The sequence below is a fragment of the Mauremys mutica genome, chromosome 10 (assembly GCF_020497125.1).
Source record: "Mauremys mutica isolate MM-2020 ecotype Southern chromosome 10, ASM2049712v1, whole genome shotgun sequence".
NCBI lineage: Eukaryota > Metazoa > Chordata > Testudines > Geoemydidae > Mauremys > Mauremys mutica.
This window is the reverse complement of record NC_059081.1, coordinates 55,751,865-55,777,795: the sequence shown is the minus strand read 5'-3', so window position 1 is coordinate 55,777,795 and position 25,931 is coordinate 55,751,865. Positions and strand designations below refer to the sequence as shown.

The following is a 25,931-nucleotide window of genomic DNA, read 5'->3' as shown; positions in this document are numbered from 1 at the left end:
CAAAGATGCTAACTCTGATATGCAATTCCAGCGAGTAAAGTATTTAAACGCCCCACAAGTAAAGCTTAAATCATTACAATAAGAAATTTGGATCTAGTCCATTGGGAGTCTCTAATCCAAAGTAACACCATTCCCAGGAATTGCAATTCCAAACACAGGCCCCAGTCCAGCAAACTAAAGACACGCCAAACTGTAAATGTGTAATCCCATGTGCTTACTGTCAGGCACATGCTTAAGTACTTGCTGAAACTGGACCATAACTAGGGAAAATGTCACAGACCATCGAGTCCACCACTTTGCCAGTACAGTGGAACCTCAGAGTTACAAACACCTCGGGACTGGAGGTTGTTTGTAACTCTGAAATGTTTGTAACTCTGAACAAAATGTTACGGTTCTTTCAAAAGTTTACAACTGAACATTGACTTAATATAGCTTTGAAACTTTACTATGCAGAAGAAAAATGTTGCTTTTAACCATCTTAATTTAAATGAAACAAGCATAGAAACAGTTCTCTTACCTTTGTCAAAACATTGTTTTAAACTTTTCCTTTATTTTTTAGTAGTTACGTTTAACACAGTACTGAACTGTATTTGCCCTTTTTGGGGGGGGGGCAGTATCTCTGCTGCTACCTGACTGGATACTTCCAGTTCCAAATGAGGTGTGAGGTTGACTAGTCCGTTCATAACTCTGGTGTTCATAACTCTGTTATCTCATCCTACCAGCTGTAGAGAGACCCAATGGGGAAAAGGTTCCATGGCAAGGAATAGGCAGCTATACAGATGTTATATAGATTCAGCCTGGTTCTACACCCATTAAAATCAATAGAGAAGTTTCCACTAACTTCACTGACACAGGATCAAGCCCATAGAGCCAAATCCCAGTTGCCTTTTGCAGGTGAAACTCCCACTGAAGTCATTTCCATGGAATAATTAGATTCTGTTCCTCAGAAATTGACCAGATGACAGCCATGCTGCATGAAAATCCTGCATTCAAATCCTATGCTGAAATGTGTACAAACAATTTGCTGCTTGATAATGACCAGGTAGAGTGGGTAACTGGGAATGATCTACACATCTTTAAACATTGTATTTCAGACAGAATAATAGATGCATAGGACTGGAAGGAACCTCGAAAGGTCATCTAATCCAGTCCCCTGCACTCATGGGGACAGTCGTCATCACTTTATTGTATGTAGTACCTTTTCCCTCTGCTCCTTGTCTTCTGTCTAGTTAAGACTGTACGCTCTTCAAGGCAAGATCAGTGCTCTCTTTTAAGTTCTGTACAGTGCCTAGCACATTGTGAGTGTTACCAGAAACAAGTTAGAGAATAGTAGTAACAACTAAAATAAGGCGGGTCCAGTAGAATATACCACTGCCTTGAGTTCCAAATACCATGCTACACACCAATTTCAGAGAAACATCTGTAAGTAGATTGTCCGCCCATTAACACCGCTTTGCAGAATAACAGAGTGAATATTTTTCCCATAAAAAAGCCAAACCAATTATGTGCATGAGTTCCCATATTATGGGACAGTGAGAAATCTATTAGTGAACAGATCTTCAGGGTATTTAAACCTTAAATGAGCAACTTTTTCCAAAAACATTTACAATGTGCTTTTAAAAAATAAAACTCGCTTTATTTATTTGGTGGCTAATGCAGAATTATAGTCTATTGCTGTCATAATAAATGTTGTGTTGCAGTTTTTTTCAGCGTATATTTCCCCTGTTGACCCCATCCCCTCTGTGATGATGCTTTCATTAAGGAATTAACTGCCCCATCTGCTGAACTGACTGAGCCTGGATATAGGCCCACCATTTTTCCAAGGCAATGGCAGGGAGGGGAAGAGTGTAAGAGAGCTAAGATATTCTGTATAGGGGGCTATTATTTAATGATTCATTGGTAAGCATATGATAATATTCTAATGGCAATCCCATAACTATTGTAAGATGACAATTATTGGTGTCTGAATATTGTCTTTTTAATTAATGTGTATTTATTTACAATCCTGCTATCCTAACACCAACCAGATTCACATGGAGCCCAGGAAGAGATGTGCCGGACGAGAATTTCAGTTTGTAACTCATGACTTTAACAAATACAGGCCAAACTGTGCTTTGTTTAATCTAGATCCTCTCAAAATCTTTCAACTCAGAAAAACCAGTTTGAATTTCACATCACAGTCAGATTATGAGCAATTATTATGACATCTGTGATCCTGACGCATTTGATACGGCCTGCACAAGCAACGGAGAGATGAAGGTCTAAAGGATCCTACAAGGTGACCTGCATCCAAACCTCCCACTAGGGTGGTAAATGAGTACTCTAAATGAAGGTCAGAGTTGCAGCAGTTTATGCCTGTAGGAAGCTCTAGCACTGCTATGCTACTACTGTCTGGGGGCATTCTCATTATACCGACAGGAGAACACCGAAAATAAAGAATTTCACAACATTCTTTTATGCAGTGTTGTTGTAACCATGTCGGTCCCAGGACATTAAAGAGACAAGGTGGGAAAGGTTATATCTTTTATTGGACGAACTTTTGCTGGTGAGAAAGAAGCTTTCGAGCTACACAGAGCTCTTCCTCAGATCGGGGAAAGATACTCAGAGTGCCACAAGATCAAACAGATCGTTTAGCTCACCGGTTCTGTGAGGCTCCCCCAACATGCTATTAAAAATTCAGGGCCCAGAGTGGGGAAAGGAGGGGAGCTGTGAAGAGGGACTCAGGGCCTCCGGCCACCGGACAGAGCCTCAGGCGTAAGCATAGTTTGATTTCTATTGAGGGGCAGGACTTGGGGGGGCTCAGGCCAGCGCCACATGGCAGGGCCCGGGCAGGGAACACCACCTCCCCCCGACTCACCTCAGCGGGACACCCAGTCTGTCTGGGTTGTGTGGGGTGGGGTGCAACCAAAAATTATAACTCAAAAGGTGTGGGTGTGGGGGGGAGATGACTCAGCTCAAAGAAGTTTGAAAATGGCTCAGTGTAGGCAGGGGGTAGCTAGGAGATGTGTGCAGGCAGGGGAGGTAGCCAGGGGCTGTGTGCCAGGAGCCCTAGAGACCCTCCCCTGCGGTTTCTGCTCCCTAGTCCCAAGGGGTCTGCTAGCCCTGGAGCCAGGTCCCCCTGCCCGAGCGGCTCTTACTAGCTTCCCAAGCAGTCAAAGTGGGCTAGGAGCTGAGGACCAGCCAAAACCCTGGGCACCAGCAGCAGGAGACAGGGGAGCTCCATGGCTGCCCGCTCCATAGCACCACCCAGAGCAGAAGCCGCCCTGCACTGCCTGGCTCCAACTTCCTACCGAGGACCTGGTCAGGGGGCTGGGCCTCTGTGGGGGCTGGGGGATAGAAGGAGGTGGGGGGAGGATGCAGAGTTGCCCCAGGACTGCCCTGTTCTGGGTAAGGCACTGTAGTTTGAGGGACAATGCCCTCCATGCCTCCCCCCACAACTCTGCCCATGGGCTCGGGGATTCAGCCCCATTGCTCCTGGATTTAACCTCGCAGGGGCACCACAGTTCAGGGCTCCGAGCTTCAGCCCCCAGCTTCAACCCCATGGGGGTCACCAGGCTCAGGGCTTCAGCTGGGGTTTGGGGCTCTGGGTTTCAATCCCGCAGCTCCAGGCTTTACCTCCAGGACTCAGGGCTCTAGTCTTCAGCTGCAGGGCCCTGTGGCCCCCTGAAATGGCTCACAGACCCCCCAGAGGGCCATGGACCCCTAGTTGAAAACCACTGGTTTAGCATAAGTAGTTAGCACATGTGCTACGGGACTGTTCAAGGGGAGGGAAAGGGAGACATGTTATGGCCTATATTATTTCCAACTTGCTTTTCAAAATAAGCCAACCATATGAATGTAATTTATAAAAGATTGAGTCATAATGTCACAGCCCATTCATCATGACCTATCAGTACAAATGAAAATCACTTTGAAACTACTGTGAATTAGCTCTCCTATCCCCGAGCCAAGAAATGTTATCCAATTCTTAAACTAACACTCCTCAAATATAGTTAGTTACTCTAGGCTAAAATCTAGCCACTCTTTTGTCTCACTGTTACCTATAAGTTCCTGTCTGATCGTGGAAGTCCTTTAAATGTAGATTTGAACACTATAAAAAGGAGAAATATTTTATCTAATGAGTAACACACACCAATTATCAAGCTTGAGCAGTAGTTTCAGTAACTGCAAGATTAAACACCATGAGCTAAATTCTGCTCTCATTTATACACTGCCAACTCACGAGAAACCACAGATTTTGAACCGAAGTAACAGTAGAGATTCTGCACTCTATAACTTGAAATTGTTTTTAAACTATGAATTTAAAGAAGCTTTAGAATCAGCGATTCAAGTTTATCTTTAAAGAATGCAGTTCTTTAAAGAGTTAGGGCCACATTCATGTCCTTGATCTCTGAGAATGTACCAGTGAGAATTTCAAAAGCACTTTTAGTCACTTCCATGAACCTCCTTCCAGTAAGTCACCCTTCATTTACAGCAGCACCCTCAAGACTTTTATTCCGCTCACAAGACCATGTCAATCCCCTAGCAGCCATGGGAATGACTGACCCACATCCTTTAAATTAAAAATGCAATAAACTGACAAGTCAAAGATCCTCTTGAGATTAACAGACACCACCAGAAAGCTTATAAACAGTGTGACAACTAGCCAATATTCCTCAACAGAAAAGCTATTAAACACATTTCAGTATGTTACAGCCCACTAGTCCACGTTTTCAGATGCTTCCATTGGTCGGCATGTCTCATGCGTAGAGATTTATGCACTTTTAAAAAGTAATAATGGACATTAAAAGACAGTTTTTTCATACCAAATATATCAATCATGGCTCAAGCCCCATGGCCAACTAAGTATACCCTATGTCCTCCCATCACTCATCCAATTGTACAATAGGCTAGGCTGGTGTCATGATCTCTAGCATTCCACAGGCATTCAAGAGATGCAAGTTTGGGATTAATATTGTGGTTCCCATCCTCCCATCCTCTGAAGATCCTGGTATGATTTATAACAGGGGTCTCCAATGCGACGCCCGCAGGGGCACCTAAATGCGCCTGCGTCCTGGCTGTTGGTCGTGTATCCGCTGAAATGCCACCAAAATTTGGCGGCATTTCAGCAGCAACGCCTCTCAATGACGCCGCTTGCCGCCGACAAACGACATCATCAAGAGGCGTCGCCGCCAAAATGCCGCCGAAATTCGGCAGCATTTCGGCGGATGCTCGACTGCTGCCATGGTCCTTCATCTGGCGCCTGACAGACGAAAAGGCTGGGGACCACTGACTTATAAGAATCTCTCAAGGAAGGGAACGTGGCAACTGCATTTCTAGATGAACCCTGCCCACTGAATAGTCAGAGTCAAGAAACAGAAAAGACCTTCAGCCATCACCATTGACAAGCAAGATTCTGGTACCTGAACACCGCAGTATTTCCTTGAAAAGGAAATAATGGGGGTTCCACTCACCCCAAGTACACCCCTGGCGGTTGGGTCTGGGAATTAGCTTTTTCCCTCTCTGGTGCATTGCTCATGCTGTGGCCCCTCTCCATGACTAAAGCTACCCCCAGGCCTCTGGCCAGTTCATAAAGCCTTCTGAGGTAACAAAGTCCCACCAGACAGGCTGTCCAGATGCCACCTCAGACACTCTTCCATCCCATGTCTCCAGGTCCTGTGCCATTTTCCCAGTGGCTGCTAGGGGGAACCCAGACACTATCTCTACTTCGGATTCCAGCTAGGGTCCCTATACCCAGCAGCCAAGGACAGTGCAGTCCCACTCCTTACTTCTGTTTCCCTGGATTTCCGCCTACCCAACCTCTCTCAGACTTTCCTTCCCATAACTTCTCTGGGTTTACGCTGCTTTCGGGGGTAAAACCTCAGACTTATTCTCCCCAGCAGGTTTTCTCCACACCACCTCTCAATTGCCAGGGAGTGACTGCAGACTCCCTTTCTGCAACCCCCTTCCTGCTCTCACTTCTGGGCTTTAATCCTATCCCAGCTGGGCTTCATCAGCCATTAGGCCTTATCAAACCCTGGTTCCCCTGCAGGTACAGCATGTAAAGTTAATTGACCCCTTCTGGCCCTCATTAGCCTGCTCAGGGCTTGTGTGGGGCAGGCACTGCCTCTCACCATGGTACGGGCGGACAGTGTAGTGTGCTATCTGTTGGTGTGGTAAACACTGACTGTCTAATGGCAATCACTGTATTCGTTTATCCAAGTCCATCCCACTACCGATGCTGGATTGCTCCCTACAGCACCATTTTCCAGTATTTATCTAGTACTCAATGTCCCAAGTGATTGATCTGTGACTACTTCCCTAGGGAGAGAATTCCAAAGTCTAATTATTCTCAGTGCCTAAAGGGAAATTAAGCTCCATCACACCGCCTCCTCTCCCCGCAAAACTTTAACTTGATTTCCCCTTTTAATTTCATCCATTTGTCTTTGTCACAGACCCATGGAAGTATAAGCTGATTATAATCAATACTTCCATGAGAAAGACTGTAATCCATTAGTAAGCAATCTGCAACCCCCCACATCCAATTTATTTATAACATTGGCAAGACATCTGATCAAAATTATTCTCAGCCACTTTGGTTAAAATTAGGCTTGACCCACAGTCTGAAAAAGCCCAATAAGTGATACACTAAACAGCACACCCTGATGTACTTCTCTACAAAAATCAAAACTAGTTGCTCCACAGAGACTTGTTTTCCTTCCCATGTGAATCACGTACAGAACATATTTGATCTGTCACTGCAATTTGCTTTAGAAACCTTGGCATCACTGTAGCCCCAGAGTAAGGTGACTATAGAACCCTAGCTCCATTAGGCCACTTATCACAGGCACAATATGGGGGAGGGAGGAAATTAAACTCCCCTCCTCCATGTGTAGTCCTATATGGCTCAACATGATGCATGAGGAACCAGTGCTAGGGGAGTGCATGACAATCTTTAACTGACTGAGTTAAAGCAGTAGAATGATGGGAAAAAATGCATGGGCCTAGTTTGCTGCATTCATTGTCAAATGATATACCATAACATTTGGTCTCTTCATTTACAGTATTTTTACATTAACATGAAATATGCCAGATGGATCAATTACTGAATTATGTTGTAAAATTAAGTTTTCCATAGGACCTAAGTAGTTTTGCAACAGGCTACTAGCAATGTTTTACAGTAAAAACAATTTCATATAATGTCCTTTATCCAAACTAGACTGCATAAATGTTTAGCAAAATTAAATAATGCAGCTACAGAGTTAAAGAATAAGATAACAGGAGAGGGAGAACCAAATTAAGTGGTTCAGTCCCAGAAAAGAAAAAAAAAACATATCTTCAGCTAACAGTTGAAATGAGGTGGAGAAATTCAGGATAGCCATTTCCAATGACAGGAGCTGTAGAGGAGAAGGCTCTTTCATCAGCAGTCATGAGATGGGAAGATGGGGTCTCAAAGAGCTATCTACCCCACACCAGTTTTCCTCTGAGCCCTGAGATGTCTTCTGTTTATCCTCTCTTTTGTCACTTCTCCCTCGGAGGTTCTGCATTATAACAATCTACTCTGTAAAGGAGGAACACGGAATGCAGCTCTCTGTGTAGTCAATATATACCTTTTGTATACTTTAGCTATTTCCTCTACCGAATGTATCAGTGGCCAGATTGGCTCCTGTGGGGCAAATTTGGCACCTAAACTCAAATCCTGCAGTGCAAAAGGCTGACTTCTTACAGAATACTTTACATGGCTTAATTACATACAGCACATTTTAGTCAATAACCATAATGACGACTACATTTATACAGCACTTTCCTATATAAACTGCATCTAAAGGAATCACTTGACCAACCACTTACACAGCAATGGTTGAACAGAAAACAGCAAGAGCAGACTCAGGACCAAATGAAGATTATTCTAGTCACTTTAACCAGCAAGGGAAGTATTTAGGTAGGCAAAGTATAAACATTCAAGTGGAATGTGGTCAGGACACTGATTCGTACCTTTATGCTTATGTAAAGAGCCAAGGGATCTGTAATGACCATAAGTGGAGAAGACCTTGATTTTAAACCTCATCCAAAAGACAGCACTACAAACAGCACCATGCCTCTAACCCCACTGAAGTAACAGCGCAGTACTGGCACAGAAGGAAGGGATTCAGTGGAAGCCATTCTAATACAACTTCATGCCGTACCTAGGGATTTTTTGTAGGTCTGACCCAATTTTACTGAGAGTTCCAGCAAGATGACAGGATGGCTCCAGGCTAAAACATACTTGAAGAATCACTAGATTTCATAAAATATTCATGAAGAAAAATGGACCACCTTATTTTAATTCTCATGTACTTTAAAACGAAAAACACATGGCAGGCCTATACTGGTGTACATTTCAGAAGACTCCATTGAAACAGGACACTGATCACCCAGACAGACATTCTAGTATCTTGATAAAAATATCCTCCAAGAAACTAATATACTTAGTATTATCTAACAGTACCTCTTCCCAGACTATCACAGTTATTCTGAAGAGTCTTGAATATAAATAAACAAATTTTGCTTTCAGTTACACCCACAAAACTCATGACTTTTGTGGGGTGTAACTGAGGTCAGAATTTGGCCCAACACATTATTTTTGTTAACAAGGCTCCTCCTGCTGAAAGGCAAATTCTGAAATAGTTTATGTATTATAACACATTTCTTTGGAAACCAACCATGGGAACATAGTTCCAGATTAAAGGCCTCACGGAAACTGTTGCCAGGAGAGTTATGATACATTGTGCTGCATTGGTGTGAAGTCACATGTATCAATTAATAATAAAGTTCACACCATGGCTAAAAACATTACAGAGCAATAGCAACATGCAAAGCAAGTTGCTTTTACTGGAATTGATACCCATAGATCAGTTATTATTACAAGGCAAAGGTTAATTCCTTTGGCATTTAACAATTCTCTAATGACTGTGTGCGTTAACACTGAATACATCTGTATTAGTACACAATTTGTCTTTCCTTTTAAGAAGAAATGGGCCAAAACCAGAAACAAATGTGAACCACTTCAGATTTCAAGGGCGAGGCACTCAGGTTTGATTGCCAGGATCCAAACCCACCATTGCTTTTTGGATTCCATTTTGAATTCACATCCAGAGGGGGATTCGTTTTCCTGTTCAGGTTCAGATGGGCCAAAATCGTGCTTAGTACGCTCAGTCCTGGCGGAGTTCTGTTCTCTCTAAAAGGGCACCAGCACAACCAAAACTGAACCCTAGCCTAGATCCAGTCTTACCACTGAATCTTAATCAAAACCTAATCCAAATCCAAACTCAGTCTCTTCAGCCATTTCAGTTTACGCTGGACACATTTAGGGAATGCAGATTATATATCGGGGTGACCAAACTGTGGCTCACAAGCCACATGCGACTCTTTTACTGTTAAAGTGCAGCTCGCGGAGCCCCCCCTAATCCCTCCCCCCACTCTCTACCTATCAGATTGGGGTGTGAGGAGCTCTGCCTTTCTGCAGGGTGGTGGGGTAGGGGCTTCTGCCCAGCAGGGAAGGGGGGCTCTGGGCTTCAGCCCTGAGCCCCATCAGGCACCTCCTGTGGGGCTGAAGCTCCAAGCCCCAGCCCCCAGCAGGTGAGCCCCGGCTCTCGAACTTCTGAAGGTTGTCATACGTGGCTCAGAGAGCCAGTAAGTTTGGCCACCCTGGCTATATATAGGGTGATATATATATTGATAGGGACTGGTATAATATATTAACTGTTGCTTGCTATATATAGCAACATTTAATGTATTATACCAGTCCCTATCAATCAGCCTGTCTTGTTTACACTGTCCTTGTGGGCTATATTAAGAAAAGCATTTGGAGAGACATATTCAAAACCCCAAAGGAAAGTTGGGCATGAAAACTTCCACTGAAAGTCCCATTTCTCCAGCCTCCTAGCGCGCACGCACGCACACACACACACACACACACACACACACAAACACACACACACACACTTTAAATGCTATCTAAAACAGGGGTGGCCAACCTGTGGCTCCGGAGCCACATGCGGCCCTTCAGAAGTTAATATGCGGCTCCTTGTATAGGCACCGACTCGGGCTGCCGGTGGGCGGGAGGCGCTGGGAGCAGGAGGGTGGGGGGAGTTTATGGGGGGCTGCTGATGTGGCTCTTTGGCAATGTACATTGGTAAATTCTGGCTCCTTCTCAAGCTCAGGTTGGCCACTCCTGATCTAAAGTTTCAAACCACAAAAGACATTAAAGGGATTGTGAATGCCATATAGGAGATTTCAGGACTCCCTGGATACAGACCAAGAATCTTTATGCTGCATCTCTGACTTTTACGTGGAAAGGATAGCTTCATAAAACAGATTTACATGGGCTCTTTACACACACAAAAAAAACAAAAAAAAAACCCTGCTGGATTTTTGTTTGTTTGCACAAACATAACAGAACTTCACATAAGGGTGAACAAAGTCTGTATAAAAAACCTTCACTTGAAAGGAGTAAACAACAATGGAAGTGGGGGACATTTTAAAAGGAAACATGTAAAGTTTCCCTTTGGTCCGAGGAGCCTCGGATTATTTAGGGCCAAGACGTGCTTTTACCAGGGGCTTTGTGCAGGAGGCAGCACTGAAGGAAGATTTTCCCTCTTCCCCCCTTCCTCTAGCTGGTGGGAACTGAGGGGAAAACCCAGCAGCAAGAATTCCCCAGCACCAGCCTAGCCTATTTCTCCTGTTGTGCCAGCACAGCTGTTCGAGCTGGTGCACTGGAGGTGGCCGAGCCATTCATTGCCTTTTCCCGCCCACACGCTCAGGGCAGAAGAATGCAATGGCTCAGCTGAGGCTAGATCTCCCTGTGCTTTACCACAGCATGTGTAGCCCATGCAGGGAGCACAGGGCCCTCTTATGCCCTGTTGCTCCCTTGCATGACCACACAGGCCGGGCCACACAATTTGCCCTTGGGCAACAAAGACAGATTCCTTAAGGGAATAACATGGCATTGCAGCGCAAATTACCAATATCCGACTGACACCCAAGCGAGCCATGTGAAATGAAAAGTGAAGGAGAAGAAAAAAAGAAATACAGACGAGAGGAACAGAATGGAAAGGAAGCAGGAAAGAAGAAAAAGCCAGGAGGACAAGAAGAGGGGATTTACATTTGCTTCATTTTTGAAATAGTCGGAAAAGTTTAGTGAAGAGAAATGAGACTATTCTCTCCGACTGGCTTAGGGAGTTACTCCCACTAAGAACAGAACTGAAAGTATGGATTTCTTCTATGCAGTTACCACCAACAGGCATCAGCTACTGTTCATATCCTCACTCTAAAGAACATGGAGCAGCCAGAACCAGGTGTAGTTGAATAGGAGGACTATGACTGAAGAGATTATTGCTTCCTTGGAAATTCCTTGACAACAGCTGCTGCAGAAGATATCTGCTAAAAAGGAGTTACAGAGCCGCTCCATAAGTGGGAGTCTAGTAGGTTGCCAATTTTGGTTGGACGTGTTCCTGGAGGTTTCATCACCTGACATTCTTTCATTAGAGATTGAGCTTTAATTTCCTGGAGACTCCAGGATAATCCTGGAGGGTTGGCAACCCTACAGTCTAGCAGGAAACATTCCGCACAGAACCATAAAGAAACTAGATCCCATTCAGCAGAGAGGAGAACAAACGTGAGAAAATGAAAACAGAGGGAGATGTAACATCACTGGATACATTCAGGGCTAAGATCTGGCTTTTGTTGCCAGAGGAGCAATGGGAAAGAGTTGGTGGGAATGCAGCTGTAGCAGAAGCTTATGTAGCCATTCTACCCATGACATGCAGACTCAGGAAAAACAGCTCAGTGGGTTCTGGGGACAGTGCAATGAGAAACTCTCCTTATAGCTGTCCCGATGGGGAGCAATATCCTACTTCTCCATGCAGCGAGAGAGAAAGGACATAATGCTACAATCCAAAATGTATCTGGGAAGGGACATTTCTGGACTATCAAGATTGATTAGGCCCCTTTAAGGAAGCCAGTGATCTTTTCAGGGAACTGGGTGAACTGGCCAATGCAGATGCACCCAGGCCTAACATCACTTCTTTAAAAGATCACTTAAAAAAAAGTTTTAGAACTTCCATCCTCCCTCACAAAGGGAGTGTTAGAAATAAGTTTAAACCTCTTCTAAAAACTTAATAAGAGCACTGTAATAATATCCAAAGGGTGCATTAACAAATTTATTAACATCACTTCTCTCACAGAGAGAACAAAGGGTCCTCTGACAAATAAATAACTAGGAAAAGGATATTACTGACTCTGACAAAGACACTGGATGGTTGATTTAGTTCCAAAGAGCCTGATAAAATGCTACACAGAGTCAATAGATGGAATAATTCCTTTTCCATTTCATGTCTCGTCCATTTCATGTCATACAGACCTCCAACCCCAGATGACAGATGTAAAACATTTATTTCAAGATACATGTCCTTGTAATATACACCAGTAGGAAAACACAATTGAGTCTTAAAATTAAACAAAAGTACTGGGTTTTCTTCATTATTAAATAAAGATTATAATTTGAGGCATTTCCCTTAAGCATGTTGATAGACACACATAGGCCCTGATTCAGCAAGGTATTTAAGCAGGCATGTAACTTGAATAGTCCACTACCATCAGTAGGATTAGCCTACAAGGCTAGTGGAGCATAAATCATATTTACAGAAAATGAGGCTTCCCCGCTGCTCCCTCCCACTGCCCCCTCTCCCCAGTGGCCCACTTCTGAGAATATAGCTTGAAGGTGCTTTGTATCTTGCTGTTTGCATAATGCTCCACTATAAAAGGCTATCAAAATGCATGCATGCTCAGAACAATTGTCTGAGCAGATGATGTAACATAAGTAACAATGCTAAAACTGTGCAGGGTTTGTACTGTTCAGGTTAAATCTCTTTACGGTCTGAAAGTAGCCCATTTGCAGGAGACGGGTTGTTTATTGTTTGAGAAAACAGCAGAAAAAGGAGTGGCAATATATGTAATTCATATTCCTGTCCTCCAAAACAAATGTGTTTAGAAAGAGATGTCTCTGAACATCACATTCGCCACTTAGCTATGGAGAATGTTCATTTGGCACTGGGTGACCTCAGCACTCTCAGACCATAATGGAGAGTAGGCACATTATGGAGGTCCATATTTGGCCCTGGATGGCTGATCTGGAGTGGTAATTATAACACATTTATCTGTCCTTATCTATAGTGACTAAGGACACAAGGTGGTCAAAAGAGTATATTAGGGGAAATCCACTGTATTTAAAATAATAGTGGAATACTGTGCATCCCCCCAAAACCCTGTTACATTTAGGACTGATATACAATAATTTTTACCTGATAATATGTGTTTATTTGTTTCATACATTTCTGTGGTTTGAGAACCGTGCACAAAGGCCAAGAGTTATCCCTGCATCCTGCACAGAGAACCTGAATAAGGTCACCATCATTCCTCCCAACCTTTGAGTACTCGATGATAACACAAGGGTACATTCTTGCAAACATGCACAGACATAACTTCCCCCATGGGAATAAAGTTACTTACATGCTTAAGTGTTTGCAAGATTGAGCCACCAGGAAGGATTTTGCCCATTGCAAGGATCTTTTCCTGAACCCTGAACACACTTTCTATTTCTCAGTTGCAACAGTCAGGGCCGGCTCCAGAGCCCAGCGGGGCAAGCACCCGCCTGGGGCGGCCCTTTCCCGGGGGGGCGGCAGGCTGGGCCGGCGGACCTGCCGCAGTCATGCCTGCGGGAGGTCCGCCGGAGCCCCGGGAGCAGCGGACCTGCCACAGGCATGACTGCGGAGGGGACGCTCGGCCGACGGCTCCAGTGGACCTCCTGCAGGCATGACTGCGGAAGCTCCACTGGAGCCGCCGGACCAGCGAACTGCCCGCAGCTGCGGGAGGTCCAGCCGAGCCGCGCGACCAGCGGACCCTACGCAGTCATGCCCGCGGGAGGTCCGCTGCTCCCGCGGCTCGGGGGCGCCTCCCGGGCATGATTGCTTGGGGCGGCCAAATTTGTAGAGCCGCCCCTGGCAACAGTATGGACTGCTGAACATAAGAAACATCCACATTTAAGGCTAGATTGCAGTCACACTCCTTGGGTACATTCTTCTCCATGAAGGATACGTCTGGTAATTAGAATCACCATGTTTCCAAAATGGAACTCTTTCAAGCAGAAATTTCTGATGTTAACTACTCCATTTATGATTTTTTAAAAAAACTATAAATAGCATTTTAAAATAAACAACATTATAAAAATTACCATTTTCAAACATGCATAGTCTACTGAGAACCGGTGCTCCAGCTAGAGTGACCACAGTTGATGGTATTATACCAGGCATCAGAGTGAAGTTGCCAGATCTGGATCAATCCTGTGAATCCCCAAATCTCAAGGGTGGCCCCCTGAGAAATGCCCGGAAAGGTCAAGGCATGCACCCCTTAATGTTTTGAAGGAGAGAGTTTGGATGCAAACCTTGGATTCAAAAATGCCAATATCTGCTCTTACCATTTGTGATACACCTCTACCCCAATATAACACGACCCGATATAATACAGGTTCGCATATAGCTACCCTGGAGCTGCGCCAGCGGGGTTCGGGCAGCGATTTAAAGAGCCCAGGCTCTCCACAGCAGCCGGAGTCCAGAGCTCTTTAAATCACCGCTGGAGCCCTGCCGCCGCTTCCCTGGGGCTCCGGCGGTGCTTTAAAGGGCTCGAAGCTCTGGCCGCTGCAGGGAGCCCCGGGTCCTTTAAATCACCTCTGGGGCTCTGCCGCCGCTACCCCGATATAACGGGGTTTCACCTATAACACGCTAGGGATTTTTGGCTCCCGAGGACTGTGTTATATCTGGGTAGAAGTGTATATGATATATATAATCTTTCCACTGAGTTCCAGATTACTATCCCTTTATGGCATATTTAGAAGAGGACAGACACACAGGGTAAAACAGATGTTCCTCCAAAACAAACTAGATCTATTATAAAAATAAGAATTAGTGAAGATAGAGTGAACCTTTCTTGCCTTCAGGTGTAATAGATCACTACTAGGACCTTATTTTTAAAGGTCTCACCCACTACTTGCACAAACATATACTCACATACTTTAAACAAGGAAAAGTTTAATTAATTTATGACCTCCCTGCCTCACCCATAGTTAGGGCACTACCAAATTTATGATCCATATTGGTCAATTTCACAGTTATAGGATTTTTAAAATAGTCAATTTCACAGTTTCAGATGTTTACATCTGAAATTTCACGGTGGTGTAACCATGGGGGTTGCAAGGCAATTATAGGGGGGTCGTGGGATTGCCACACTTAGGTCTGTGATGCTGCTGGAAGAGGTGCTGCCTTCAGAGCTGGCAACCAGAAAGCAGTGGCTACTGGCCAGATGCCAAGTTCTATAGCCAGCATCACCGCCTGCAGCAGCAGCACCACAGAAGTGAGGGTCGCGGGGTATGGGGCATTGGTTACCATGAGTCCGGGTTTATCCGGCAGCCTCCCGCCTGGGTCAGTGGCTGACAGCTGGGGACGCAGCCCGTTCGCCCAGGCCGGGTGTGGACAGCTACCCTCCCTTCTGCACTGCCTTCAGAGCTTGTCTCCCAGTCAGCAGCCATGGAGCTTCCTGCAGCCGGGGGAGGTTCCTGGAGTTGGGTCTAACCCAGCCCCAGGAGCGGCCCCTGCAGGGGGGAAGAGGAATTTCTGTCCCTCCTCAGCCTGGGCCAGGACTAGCAGCTGGAGCCTGGCCCATGGGAGGAGCACCCCATTGGAGAGCCCCCAGCTTTGCCCTTCCCTTATAATAGCCAGATTTCATGGGGGAGATCAGATTCTACAGTCCAAGATGTGTTTTTCACAGCTGTGAATTTGGTAAGGCCTTGCTCATAGTACAAGATTATTTCCTAAAGTCCTGTATTTCTGAGGCCCCTACAAGGTGCTAGACAAACTCCACGGCCCACCTGTGCCACAATAACTGGTTTTCTGCATACAAAAGCCAGGGCCGGAGTTAGGGGGTGGCAAGCAGGGCAACTGCCTGGGGGCCCATGCCACAGGGGCTCCCACAAAGCGACATTGCTCAGGCTTTCACTTCAGCCTCATGTGGCAGGGCTCAGGGCTTTGGCTTTCTGCCCTGGGCCCCATCAAGTCTAAAGCTGGCCCTGCTTGGTGGCCCCCCTAAAGCCTGCTCACGGCCCCCCCCAGGGGGCCCTGGACCCCTGGTGGAGAACCACTGCTGTAGATTATGTATGTCATCTAGTCTAGTTTTAAAATGCTAACTAACAACTGTTCTTACCAGCTCTCTTCAGACACTATCTCATCACTGGTGCCCCAATTCAGCAAGGTGCTTAATGGAGCTGGTTGAAATTTTTCTAACAGAATGGGTTTTCCTAGAAACACAGCCTTTTTTGAAAATGAAAACTTATGTGAAAAAATATTTTTTGAAAATGTTTTTGATTCATGACGTTATCCATTTTTATCAAAATGTCAATAAACATTTCAGAAGTGTTTGATTACAAAGTCACAAAAACATGGATCTCTTTCCAGCCCTGTAAAGTGAAACAAACTTTGACATATTGAAGATTTTCTGCAATACTGTTTACCTTTTTCCTGCCAGCTCTAGTACTTCAGCACAGGAGGAATCCCATTGCAGACAGCGGAACTACTCATGCTTCAGGTTAACTACATGTGTAAGTAGCTGGCTAAACCAGGGCCTAGAACATTGATTCCTGATATTTACCCTAAGTTTTCCTCTCTTTAATTTCATGCTATTACTCTTAAGTATAACCACCACCGTCCCACACCTTAGAGTGCCCAGAACAGCCCCCCTCTCACACCTTAGTTTTTATATCATTCAAATAACTACATTATTATCATACCTACCTTCCTCCTCGTAGACCCCAATCCTGTGACTGACTCAGTATGGGCAGCCCCCTAAATTAATTTAACCATTTTATTTGCTATTCTCTGCCTCCAATTTTTTCATCTTTCTGGTACTGAGGGGAATCTGCCTTTAAAAGTCCTTCCTCCCAGCCCCCAAAGAAGGATGCACTCCTGAGCTGGCACTCGGAGCACTGAGAACTAGGCTGGGACAGCAGCCTCCAGGAAGCCCTACACCTACAGAAGGTAGCCTGCTCTTAAGGCTCTACTTCTCCCCACCTCGGGGGTAGGACCAAGGTGGGGGAAGGGAGTAGCAGCACCCATGGAGAGCCCTGCAGAGGTTTTGCCAGTTACTTTGACTTATACCCCCCCCCCCCAATATCATATATTGATTTCCTACCCAGGACCCTCCTCCCCTTCCAGGCCTTTACAGCATTACTTCTTCCCAAGTGTAAACGTCCGCTGTCGGGGTTCGCCCCTCTCTGGGGCGGCTGGGGGCCAGGCCGCCTCACTACACGAGTCCCGTGCACTGGTGAATTAGCCTGGTGGGGTAGGGAACAGCCAGGAGCTCAGGCCCTCAGGCAGGGGCTGAGCCAATAGTCTCGTCTTGGAGGCCCAGGCCCTAGGGCAGGGCAGGGCAGCAAACAATAGTTCAGGGCTCAGACCCTCAGGCAGGGGCTGAGCAAAGCAGTTCAGTAGTTTAAGCCCAGGCTCCTGGGCCTGAGCGTGGGGGCGAGGGGGAGACGGCCACCCGTGAGTGGGGTGGCAGGGGGGACGCAGGCCCGCCCACTCCTCTGCGTCCCAGCCCGGGGCCCTAACAGTGGCAGGCAGCCTGCTGCTGTGTCAGTGGGGATCCTGGCTGCAACACACTGACATTGGCTCTGGGTGTGCTGCAGCCAGACTAGGGTCGGCTGCCCCCGGGCTACTTCCGACTTCCCCCTCTACCGGTACCTGTGTCTCAGCGGCGGCGTCCACAGCGTCCCACACCATGGGCTCCTCGGGATACTGAGCGAGGGGTAAACTGGGCAGCTCCTCGGGGTCCCTTTGTACTGGTCGGCTTCGGGGCTCTTCCAGCGTCTGGTTGGCATCCAGTCTCCGCAGGTCTGGCCAGTCCTCGGGTCGGTCGCAGGCGGCAGGAGTCTCCCCAGCGGGAGCTAGGGCATCAGCGTCCGGCCTCTCTGGCGGCCAGGCCGCTTCTGAGCCCTGGGGCTGGGCTTTTATACTTCCTGCTCTGCGCCTTGACCTCTGAGAGGCGGGCGCAGGCTCCAGTGACTCCGCCCACTTTGGCGTCCGTAAGGGCTCGTCCCTCTCTGGGGCGGCTGGGAGCCAGGATGCCTCACTACAGCAAGTATCTCACTTCTCGTTTCACCTGTGGTTTGAGTTATTTCCCACCAGGTATACTAGCAGCTATTTTTCCGGTTTGAATCTCATCTTATTTCTTGAGCATATTTTTAACCTCTCCAGTTTTCTCTTGCATTCTTTCTGTGTCCTCTCAATTAGTGTTTGCAATGGGACCAATTTAGTACCAACATCAAATTTAACTAAATGTGCAGTTCACCACTTTCTTTCAAAGCATTAGTGAAGAGTGAAATAATATGTGGCCTATTGTGTAGTCTCGAGTCCATTCCATGACCAGTTACTACAGACCAAGACATAAGGAGAGCCTTTGCAGTGATAACAGGCAGCAGAGGCTATGTCAATCAGTCTGGAAGCTGGAGAACCAGGAACAACTCCAGGACCTGTCTGTGTCCTGAAGCCTCAATAAAGAATGATTATTATATTCTTCACAGCTAAGTCTTGTCTGCAGTCTGAACCCATACTTGTACAAGCCACTGCAGGGCCTCACACTGATCCCTTGGGCACTTCACTGGGTACCTCCCCCCAAATCTACAGATTGCTGTTTATTATTATCTTTTCTTTTTTCTTTCCTTGAACAGTTATTCAGAGTGTTTTTAATCCCTCACCATAGTGCTTATGCCCCAAACTACTTTGAATTAGTTACTCCAACAGAATTCTGAAAGACAATCAAATGTTTTATTGAAGCCCAGTTAAGTTACATCCTAAAGCACGCTCTTCGACCTCTAATTTTGTAATTCGATCCAAAAAGAGTGATCAAGTCTGCCTGGCACAATTTGTTCCTTATAAAAACTCAGACTGTTTATTGCTTCTTGATCTTCTGCAGAACTCATCTCTTGTCTTAAGGGCAAAGTGCCAAAAGGCCGCTTTTCTACAGCACTCTAAGAGGCCTGTTGATTTTCCAAGCTCTTTCAATCTGACCATCTTTTTCTCTCTCCTTTTTCTGGAGGAGGAGGGGGAAGTGCGGCGGGGGAGAAATCCTTGACATGTTTAGTATATTAACCATATCTGTTTCACCATGGATTTTTAAATCGTGCACTTTATACATGGCTAATTAGTAGCACTAGCTCCTCAGAAAACAGCTGTATAAGGAGATATTCTTGGGTGTGATTAAAAGATGAAAGTGAAAAAACATTCTTCTTCCTATCCTCGTGTCCTATTATACTGTTTGAGTCTCTGCATCTTTTCATTAATTGGCATGTCTACAGTGAGTTTCAAGCACTTTTACATTTTTCAGTTAGGCAATAAACATTAATGGCAAAATTGTCCCTTATCCCACATACCTGTGCAGAGGAGTAAGTGGGTGTAGGGTGCCCCCCAAATTGCCTTCTGTGGGCTAGGTTGCTGCCAGACCACCATGTGTAAAGACAACAGCATCCACAGGGTTGCGACTCACCATCCGATTCACGTGGGTGGGGAATTGTGGGCAGAGACCTTGCCTCGGACCCCATCGGCACACTGGACAGTGCAGCTGGGCTAATGCATAGATCAGTAGCAAATTACTTTCCTCCTGGAGCAAAGTAGGAGAGCCAGAGAGATAATTCACAATTCCCTCTCTGGTCTGCTTCTGCTATGCGCTGTCCCTCAGGCCTTAAAAACTTTTGCTGGTATAGCAATATAGGCCAGGGTTTTGGTTTTCTTATTCCACATTTCCATACCAGCAAACGCCCTAGTACAGATGCAGTTATACCAGCAGAAAAGTCCTTCTCCACTATTGATTTAGTTTGAGAAACTGGTATAAACTATATCAGCTAAGCACTCTTTTGCTGATATAAGATGTGTCTACACTAGGAGTTTTTGCCAGTATTGCTATACCTGCATAGCAATATTGGTGAGCATTTTCTAATGTAGATTAAGTCCCATTCTACCTTACCATAAAGATTACTTTACAATGTAATCCTCAAGTTGGAAAAAGTAACAATAACCTTTTACTAATGGGGGGGAGGCAGGGTGTTAATGGGGTGGGGAAAAAGTCTTCCTTTAGGCAATCTTTTTCCAAAATACAGTTACAATTTTGAACAAAAAGAGGTCTATTCTCCTCTCACTGTGCACACAACTCTTATTGATATTAATTACTATTATTGTTCATGTACTGAAGTGAGAAAGGCCTTCTCAGAATGTTAACAGTGCTCTTAAAAAAAGAGAGAAATAATCCATTAGAGAAGTTAAAAGTACTACAAATTACATCCTTGGCAGTAATGTCAGCATGTATGCTCAGCACCTTTAATACTAATTAAGGGCATCCAAGTCTGAGGCTTGTTTAGTACGTTATATATCTGGGGTTTTTGCTTTCATGATTAATAGGGTCAGGAAAAATTGCTTAGTGCCAATAATGGCTTGTGTTAACCACAGGGAGCTCTACTCAACTCTTCTCTTCACAGTCATGGCTACGCTAAAAAACAAGCACCATTTACAGTGCTTTTGAGTGCAGAGCCCAGGATGCCTCGTCTTGCCAAGAGTCATTCAAGCAGTGTAAGTGAGCGATAATGTAATTTAAAAACAACATGCTTGTTCAAATTAAGAGTTTATCTGGCAGCACATTTTACAGATCAAAATTAATCCAGAAGATTTATTTTTCTTACAGCTATGCCTGTTTGACTTACTGTAAGATTACAGACCAGATTCTCAGCTGGTGCAAATGGGCAGATCTCCAGTAAAGTCAATGGAGCTATGCTGATTTATACCCACTGAAAATCCGACCTACAGAATTTACACCGGCTTTATATGTTTAAACGGTTAGCTGTACATTTTTATGCAAGTTACACTTCTAGATAAAACATTTCTCCATGCTGGGCCAAAAGGAAATACATGTGGTGTATATACTGCTCCCTTTTCTACCTCTAACATGGTCCTATTCATTATACTTTTCTCAGAGCTAACTGTCAACATCTGCTATGGTAATTTTCTCTGGAAAATGTATGAAGACTACTGCCATTGCTGGAACATACGGTACACTGATGTTGATCACAGGAAACGTTATGATCTCCAAAGAAATAAAGCCATTTCATCTCTTCCCTTGAAGCTGTATTAACATCTCCTCACCCACGCATATCCGAATCATGAGACTCGATCCAATGGGAATAGTATGTCTACTCAAAGTAATTCTTTCCTTCCAAACACAATTCATCAAATCAAGCCAGCAAAATCACTAAGCCAAAAACAATCCTATGGCTGGCTCTTCCCGTCAGTAACCCAGTAAAGATGCACAATCTATACACATATTCAACATACCATCCGTTTACCCAGTCAGGCAAACAACCTGTACTAACTACATGCCATTCTTGTTCACTTAAAGGAAAGGACCAAACCAGCACTTACTCATTCCCAGTTCATGAATACTGAGGGCCAAATTCAGCCACCGAGGTAAGCAGGTGCAACGCCTGTCGCTTTCAATGTTATTTAAATACTCATGCCTGCACTGAATGTTGTCCCAAACAAGTCTTAGTAGTCTATATTCAATGCCCGGATGAAAGGCAGCTTACCCAAATTAGTTTAAGATAACATTTGTGCTTGCTCAAAGAAAGAAAGAAATATATAAAGTTATACAGCAGTGTAGCAAAAACCTACTTTTTCATAATATTTGTTTCATGTGCATAAATATTCAGCCATTCTTTGCAGCACACAGCAGCTGCAAAAGTGCCTGATGCCGGTGCTTTTATATAATATTCACCAATTTACACATTACATTTGGTTTTAATGTGAATCTCTGAGTTCTTCTAGGAAATTATGTTCTCTACCAACAAGCTAAGTGGCTCACTTTCAGTCAAACTGCTTAAGGTTATGGGAGTTAAAATCTATTCTGCCTACTCAAAGCCATTCCCATGTGAGTAAGATTTGTTTTTAAGAAGTGTTGAGCCAGATCCTCCACTCGTGTAAACTGACTTCAATGGAGCTACATCCATTTATACCAGCTGAAGATCTATAGACCAGGGGTAGGCAACCTATGGCACGGGTGCCAAAGGAGGCACACGAGCTGATTTTCAGTGGCATTCACACTGCCAGGGTCCTGGCCACTGGTCCGGGGGGCTCTGCATTTTAATTTAGTTTTAAATGAAGCTTCTTAAACATTTTTAAAACCTTATTTACTTTACATACAATAGTTTAGTTATATATTATAGACCAAGGGTCGGCAACCTATGGCACGCGTGCCAAAGACGGCACGTGAGCCAATTTTTAATGGCACGCTGGAGCCTGCCGGGACTCCAGCATGCCACTAAATATCCTGCCCAGCTCGGTGCGCTCTCCTCTGCCCTCCACTTCCCCCGTGGGGGCAGGGAGCAGAAGCATAACCGTGCGCACAGGGTGGACAAATGGCCCCACTCTCCCGGCACGGCAAGCCGCAGGGTCCGCGCTCCCAGGCCGGAGTGTGGGGCCGAGCGCAGCAAGCTGCCGGCCTCTCCCCCACCTTCTCCCCTCCCCTGGAGCCATGCCGCCGCATGCAGCACTCTGGGGGTTGGGGCTGCGCACCCCCGAGGGCAGCGTTTGGCTCTGCGGGGAGGTAGACACGCTCCCCGCTCAACCAGAGGGGCGGGGGCTGTGTGCTCCCACGGAGCAGCGTATCTAGCTCTGTGTGGAGCCTCATGGTAAGGGGCCAAGGGCTGGGGGAGTTGGATAAGGGGTGGGGGCAGTGAGGGGACAGGGAGCAGGGTGGGTTGGATGGGGGGGTGGGATCCCTGGAGGGGGTGGTTAGGGGCAGGGGAGTTGGATGGGGCATGGGAGTCCCGGGGTTTGTGAGGGGGCAGGGGGTGAATAGGGGTCAGGGCAGTCAGGGGACCGGGAGCAAGGAGGGTCCTGGGGGGGCGTTGGGGGGAGGATCTCTGAAGGGGTTGGTCAGGGGACAAGGAGCTGGGGGGTTGTATGAGTTGGGAGTTCTGGGGGTCCTGTCAGGAGGCAGGGGTGTGGAAAGGGGTTAGGGCAGGCAGGGAGTGGGGGGGTTGGATGGGTCGAGTGTTCTGGGGGTCCTGTCAGGGGGCGGGGAGCGGTTGGATAGGCATGGGAGTCCCGGGGGTCTGGCTGGGGGTGGGGGTGTGGATAAGGGTCGGGGCAGTCAGGAGACAGGTAGGAGGTAGAGTCCAGTCTGGGGACAAGGAACAGGGAGGCTTAGATAGGGGGTAGGGTCCTGGGAGGCAGTTGGGGGCAGGGGTCCCGGGGGGGGGGGGGCAGGGGTCCCAGGAGGGGGTAGTCAGGGGACAAGGAGCAGCGGGGTTGAGAGTTTTTAGGGGGGCAGTCACCCAGCACTCTCCCCTGAGCCCTGACCCTCGACCCCCCCGCCACACACACACACACACCACACCCTCTGCCCTGAGCCCCGCACCCCCCCAGGCCCCTGCCCTGAGCCCTGTATATCCCTCATACATACCCAGCTCTCTGCTTGACTCCTTCATCCTCCCCCACCCGCAACCCTAGTCCTGACTCTGGCACCCCGACCCATACCCAGCCCCCCCTCTGCCCTGACACCTACACCCCCCCACATACCCAGCCCCGACTCCAGCCCTCTGCCCCCAGCCCCACGCAGCCCATTGCTGGTCTGGGGTTCTGGCTGACAGACCCTTGCCAGCCGGGGTCCCGGCCGCAGGCCCCACTCAGCCCAGCAGCGGGCTGAGCAGGCCGGCACGTAAGATCAACATTTTAATTTCATTTTAAATTAAGCTTCTTAAACATTTTGAAAACCCTGTTTATTTTACAATACAACACTAGTTTAGTTATATAATATATAGACTTACAGAGAGAGACCTTCTAAAAAACGTTAAAATGTATTACCGGCACGCGAAACCTTAAATTAGAGTGAATAAATGAAGACTCGGCACACCGCTTCTGAAAGGTTGCCGACCCCTGTTATAGACTTAAAGAAAGAGACCTTCTAAAAACATTAAAATGTATTACTGGCATGCGAAACCTTAAATTAGATTGAATAAATGAAGACTCGGCACACCACTTCTGAAAGGTTGCCGACCCCTGATCTAGACCAGTGGTTCTCAAAGCTGGTCCACTGCTTGTTCAGGGAAAGCCCCGGTGGGCCGGGCTGGTTTGTTTACCTGCCGCGTCCGCAAGTTTAGCCGATCGCGCCTCCCACTGGCTGCAGTTTGCCGCTCCAGGCCAATGGGGGCTGCGGGAAGGGCGGCCAGCATATCCCTCAGCCCACGCCGCTTCCCACAGCCCCCATTGGCCTGGAGCGGCGAACCGCAGCCAGTGGGAGCCTTTATCGGCCGAACCTGCGGACGCGGCAGGTAAACAAACCGGCCTGGCCCACCAGGGGCTTCCCCTGAACAAGCGGCAGACCAGCTTTGAGAACCACTGATCTAGACCATCATATTGAATTGTGATTTCTAGTGAGAACCTATTTCTATAGGTTCCTATAGCCTCCCTTAGTTCAAAGCTTTCTTAATCAATAATTGTTTTTTGGTTTTGGGTTTGTTTGGGTTTTTTTACGTGATTCAAAGCCTTATTTCCCTAAGGAGAAAAAAAAATATCAAATGCTTCTCTCTCCAAGAGTTAGTCACAATAGTCACAATGCTAATTTTGGCACGTTTTCTGGATATTTTACAGCATATTCTCAACTGCATTATGCAGTCATTTCATTGGTTTCAACTGTTTCACTTGGCACTCAGATGTGTTATGAAATTATGTTATCTCTTGGTAAAAACTGAAACTAGAACAAGGCTAGACTTCCAGAGGGTACCTAACCCTAAAGTCAGTAGCAACGTGAAAATAGACATCTTCGTTTTGGAGAGCTGTTCCCTCTGTTTCTCGCTCACGTGCTACTTCATAAACACTTCAGGGATCTACAACCCATCCTGGACAATGATCCCTCACTTTCACAGGCCTTGGGAGGCAGGCCAGTCCTCGCCCACAGACAACCTGCCAACCTGAAGCATATTCTCACCAGTAACTGCACACTGCACCATAGTAACTCTAATTCAGGAACCAATCCATGTAACAAACCTCGATGCCAACTCTGCCCACATATCTACACCAGCGACACCATCACAGGACCAACCAGATCAGCCACACCATCACCGGTTCATTCACCTGCACATCCACCAATGTAATATATGCCATCATATGCCAGCAATGTCCCTCTGCTATGTACATCGGCCAAACTGGACAGTCCCTACGGAAAAGGATAAATGGACACAAATCAGATATTAGGAATGGCAATACAGGGCCTCCCAGAGGATTCCGGGGGCCCGGGGTCTTCCGCGGCGGGGGGCCCCTTCCGTTCCGGGACCCGCCGCCGAAGTGCCCCGAAGACCCGCGGCGGGAACCCCCCCGCCGCCGAATTGCCGCCGAAGCGGGACCCGCTGCTGAAGTGCAGCCCGGTCTTCGGCAGTAATTCGGCGGGGGGGGTCCCCGCCGCGGGTCTTCGGGGCACTTCGGCGGCGGGTCCCGGAACGGAAGGGGCCCCCCGCTGCCGAAGACCGGGCTGCGCTTCGGCGGCGGGTCCCGCTTCCCGCCCCGGCCCCTTACCCCCGGCTCCCTCCTCACCCGGAGTCTCAGCGCCTCGCCGGAACAGCCGCAGCGTGTCTCCTCCGGGGACCCTGAGCTCCGTCCCGCTCAGAGCCGCGTGGTGGGGGGGCGGGGCTGGGAGCTCCACGCCGAGCGGAGGGAGCTGAGCTCAGCCCGGAGCTCCCAGCCCCGCCCCCTGACGACGCGGCTCTGAGCGGGGCGGGGCTCAGGGGCCCCGGCGGAGACTCGGCGCTTGATGCGCTGAGGCTCCAGGAG

The 25,931-nt window shown here is 47.0% G+C and overlaps 1 protein-coding gene across 2 annotated transcripts in view; it reads right to left on the bottom strand.

Moving 5' to 3' along the window:
• PLCL1 (phospholipase C like 1 (inactive)) overlaps window positions 1-25,931 on the bottom strand; it is a 316,303-nt gene that overhangs the window by 165,894 nt on the left and 124,478 nt on the right. The window contains exon 1 of one of the 2 annotated variants that reach the window (XM_044978471.1): window positions 17,805-17,859. The exons of the other annotated variant lie outside the window; for it this stretch is intronic. Coding sequence (XP_044834406.1) covers window positions 17,805-17,843 — 39 coding nt within the window. The 5' untranslated portion in view covers window positions 17,844-17,859. Of the gene's footprint in view, window positions 1-17,804; window positions 17,860-25,931 lie in introns of those variants that run through there. 2 annotated transcript variants of the gene reach the window in all.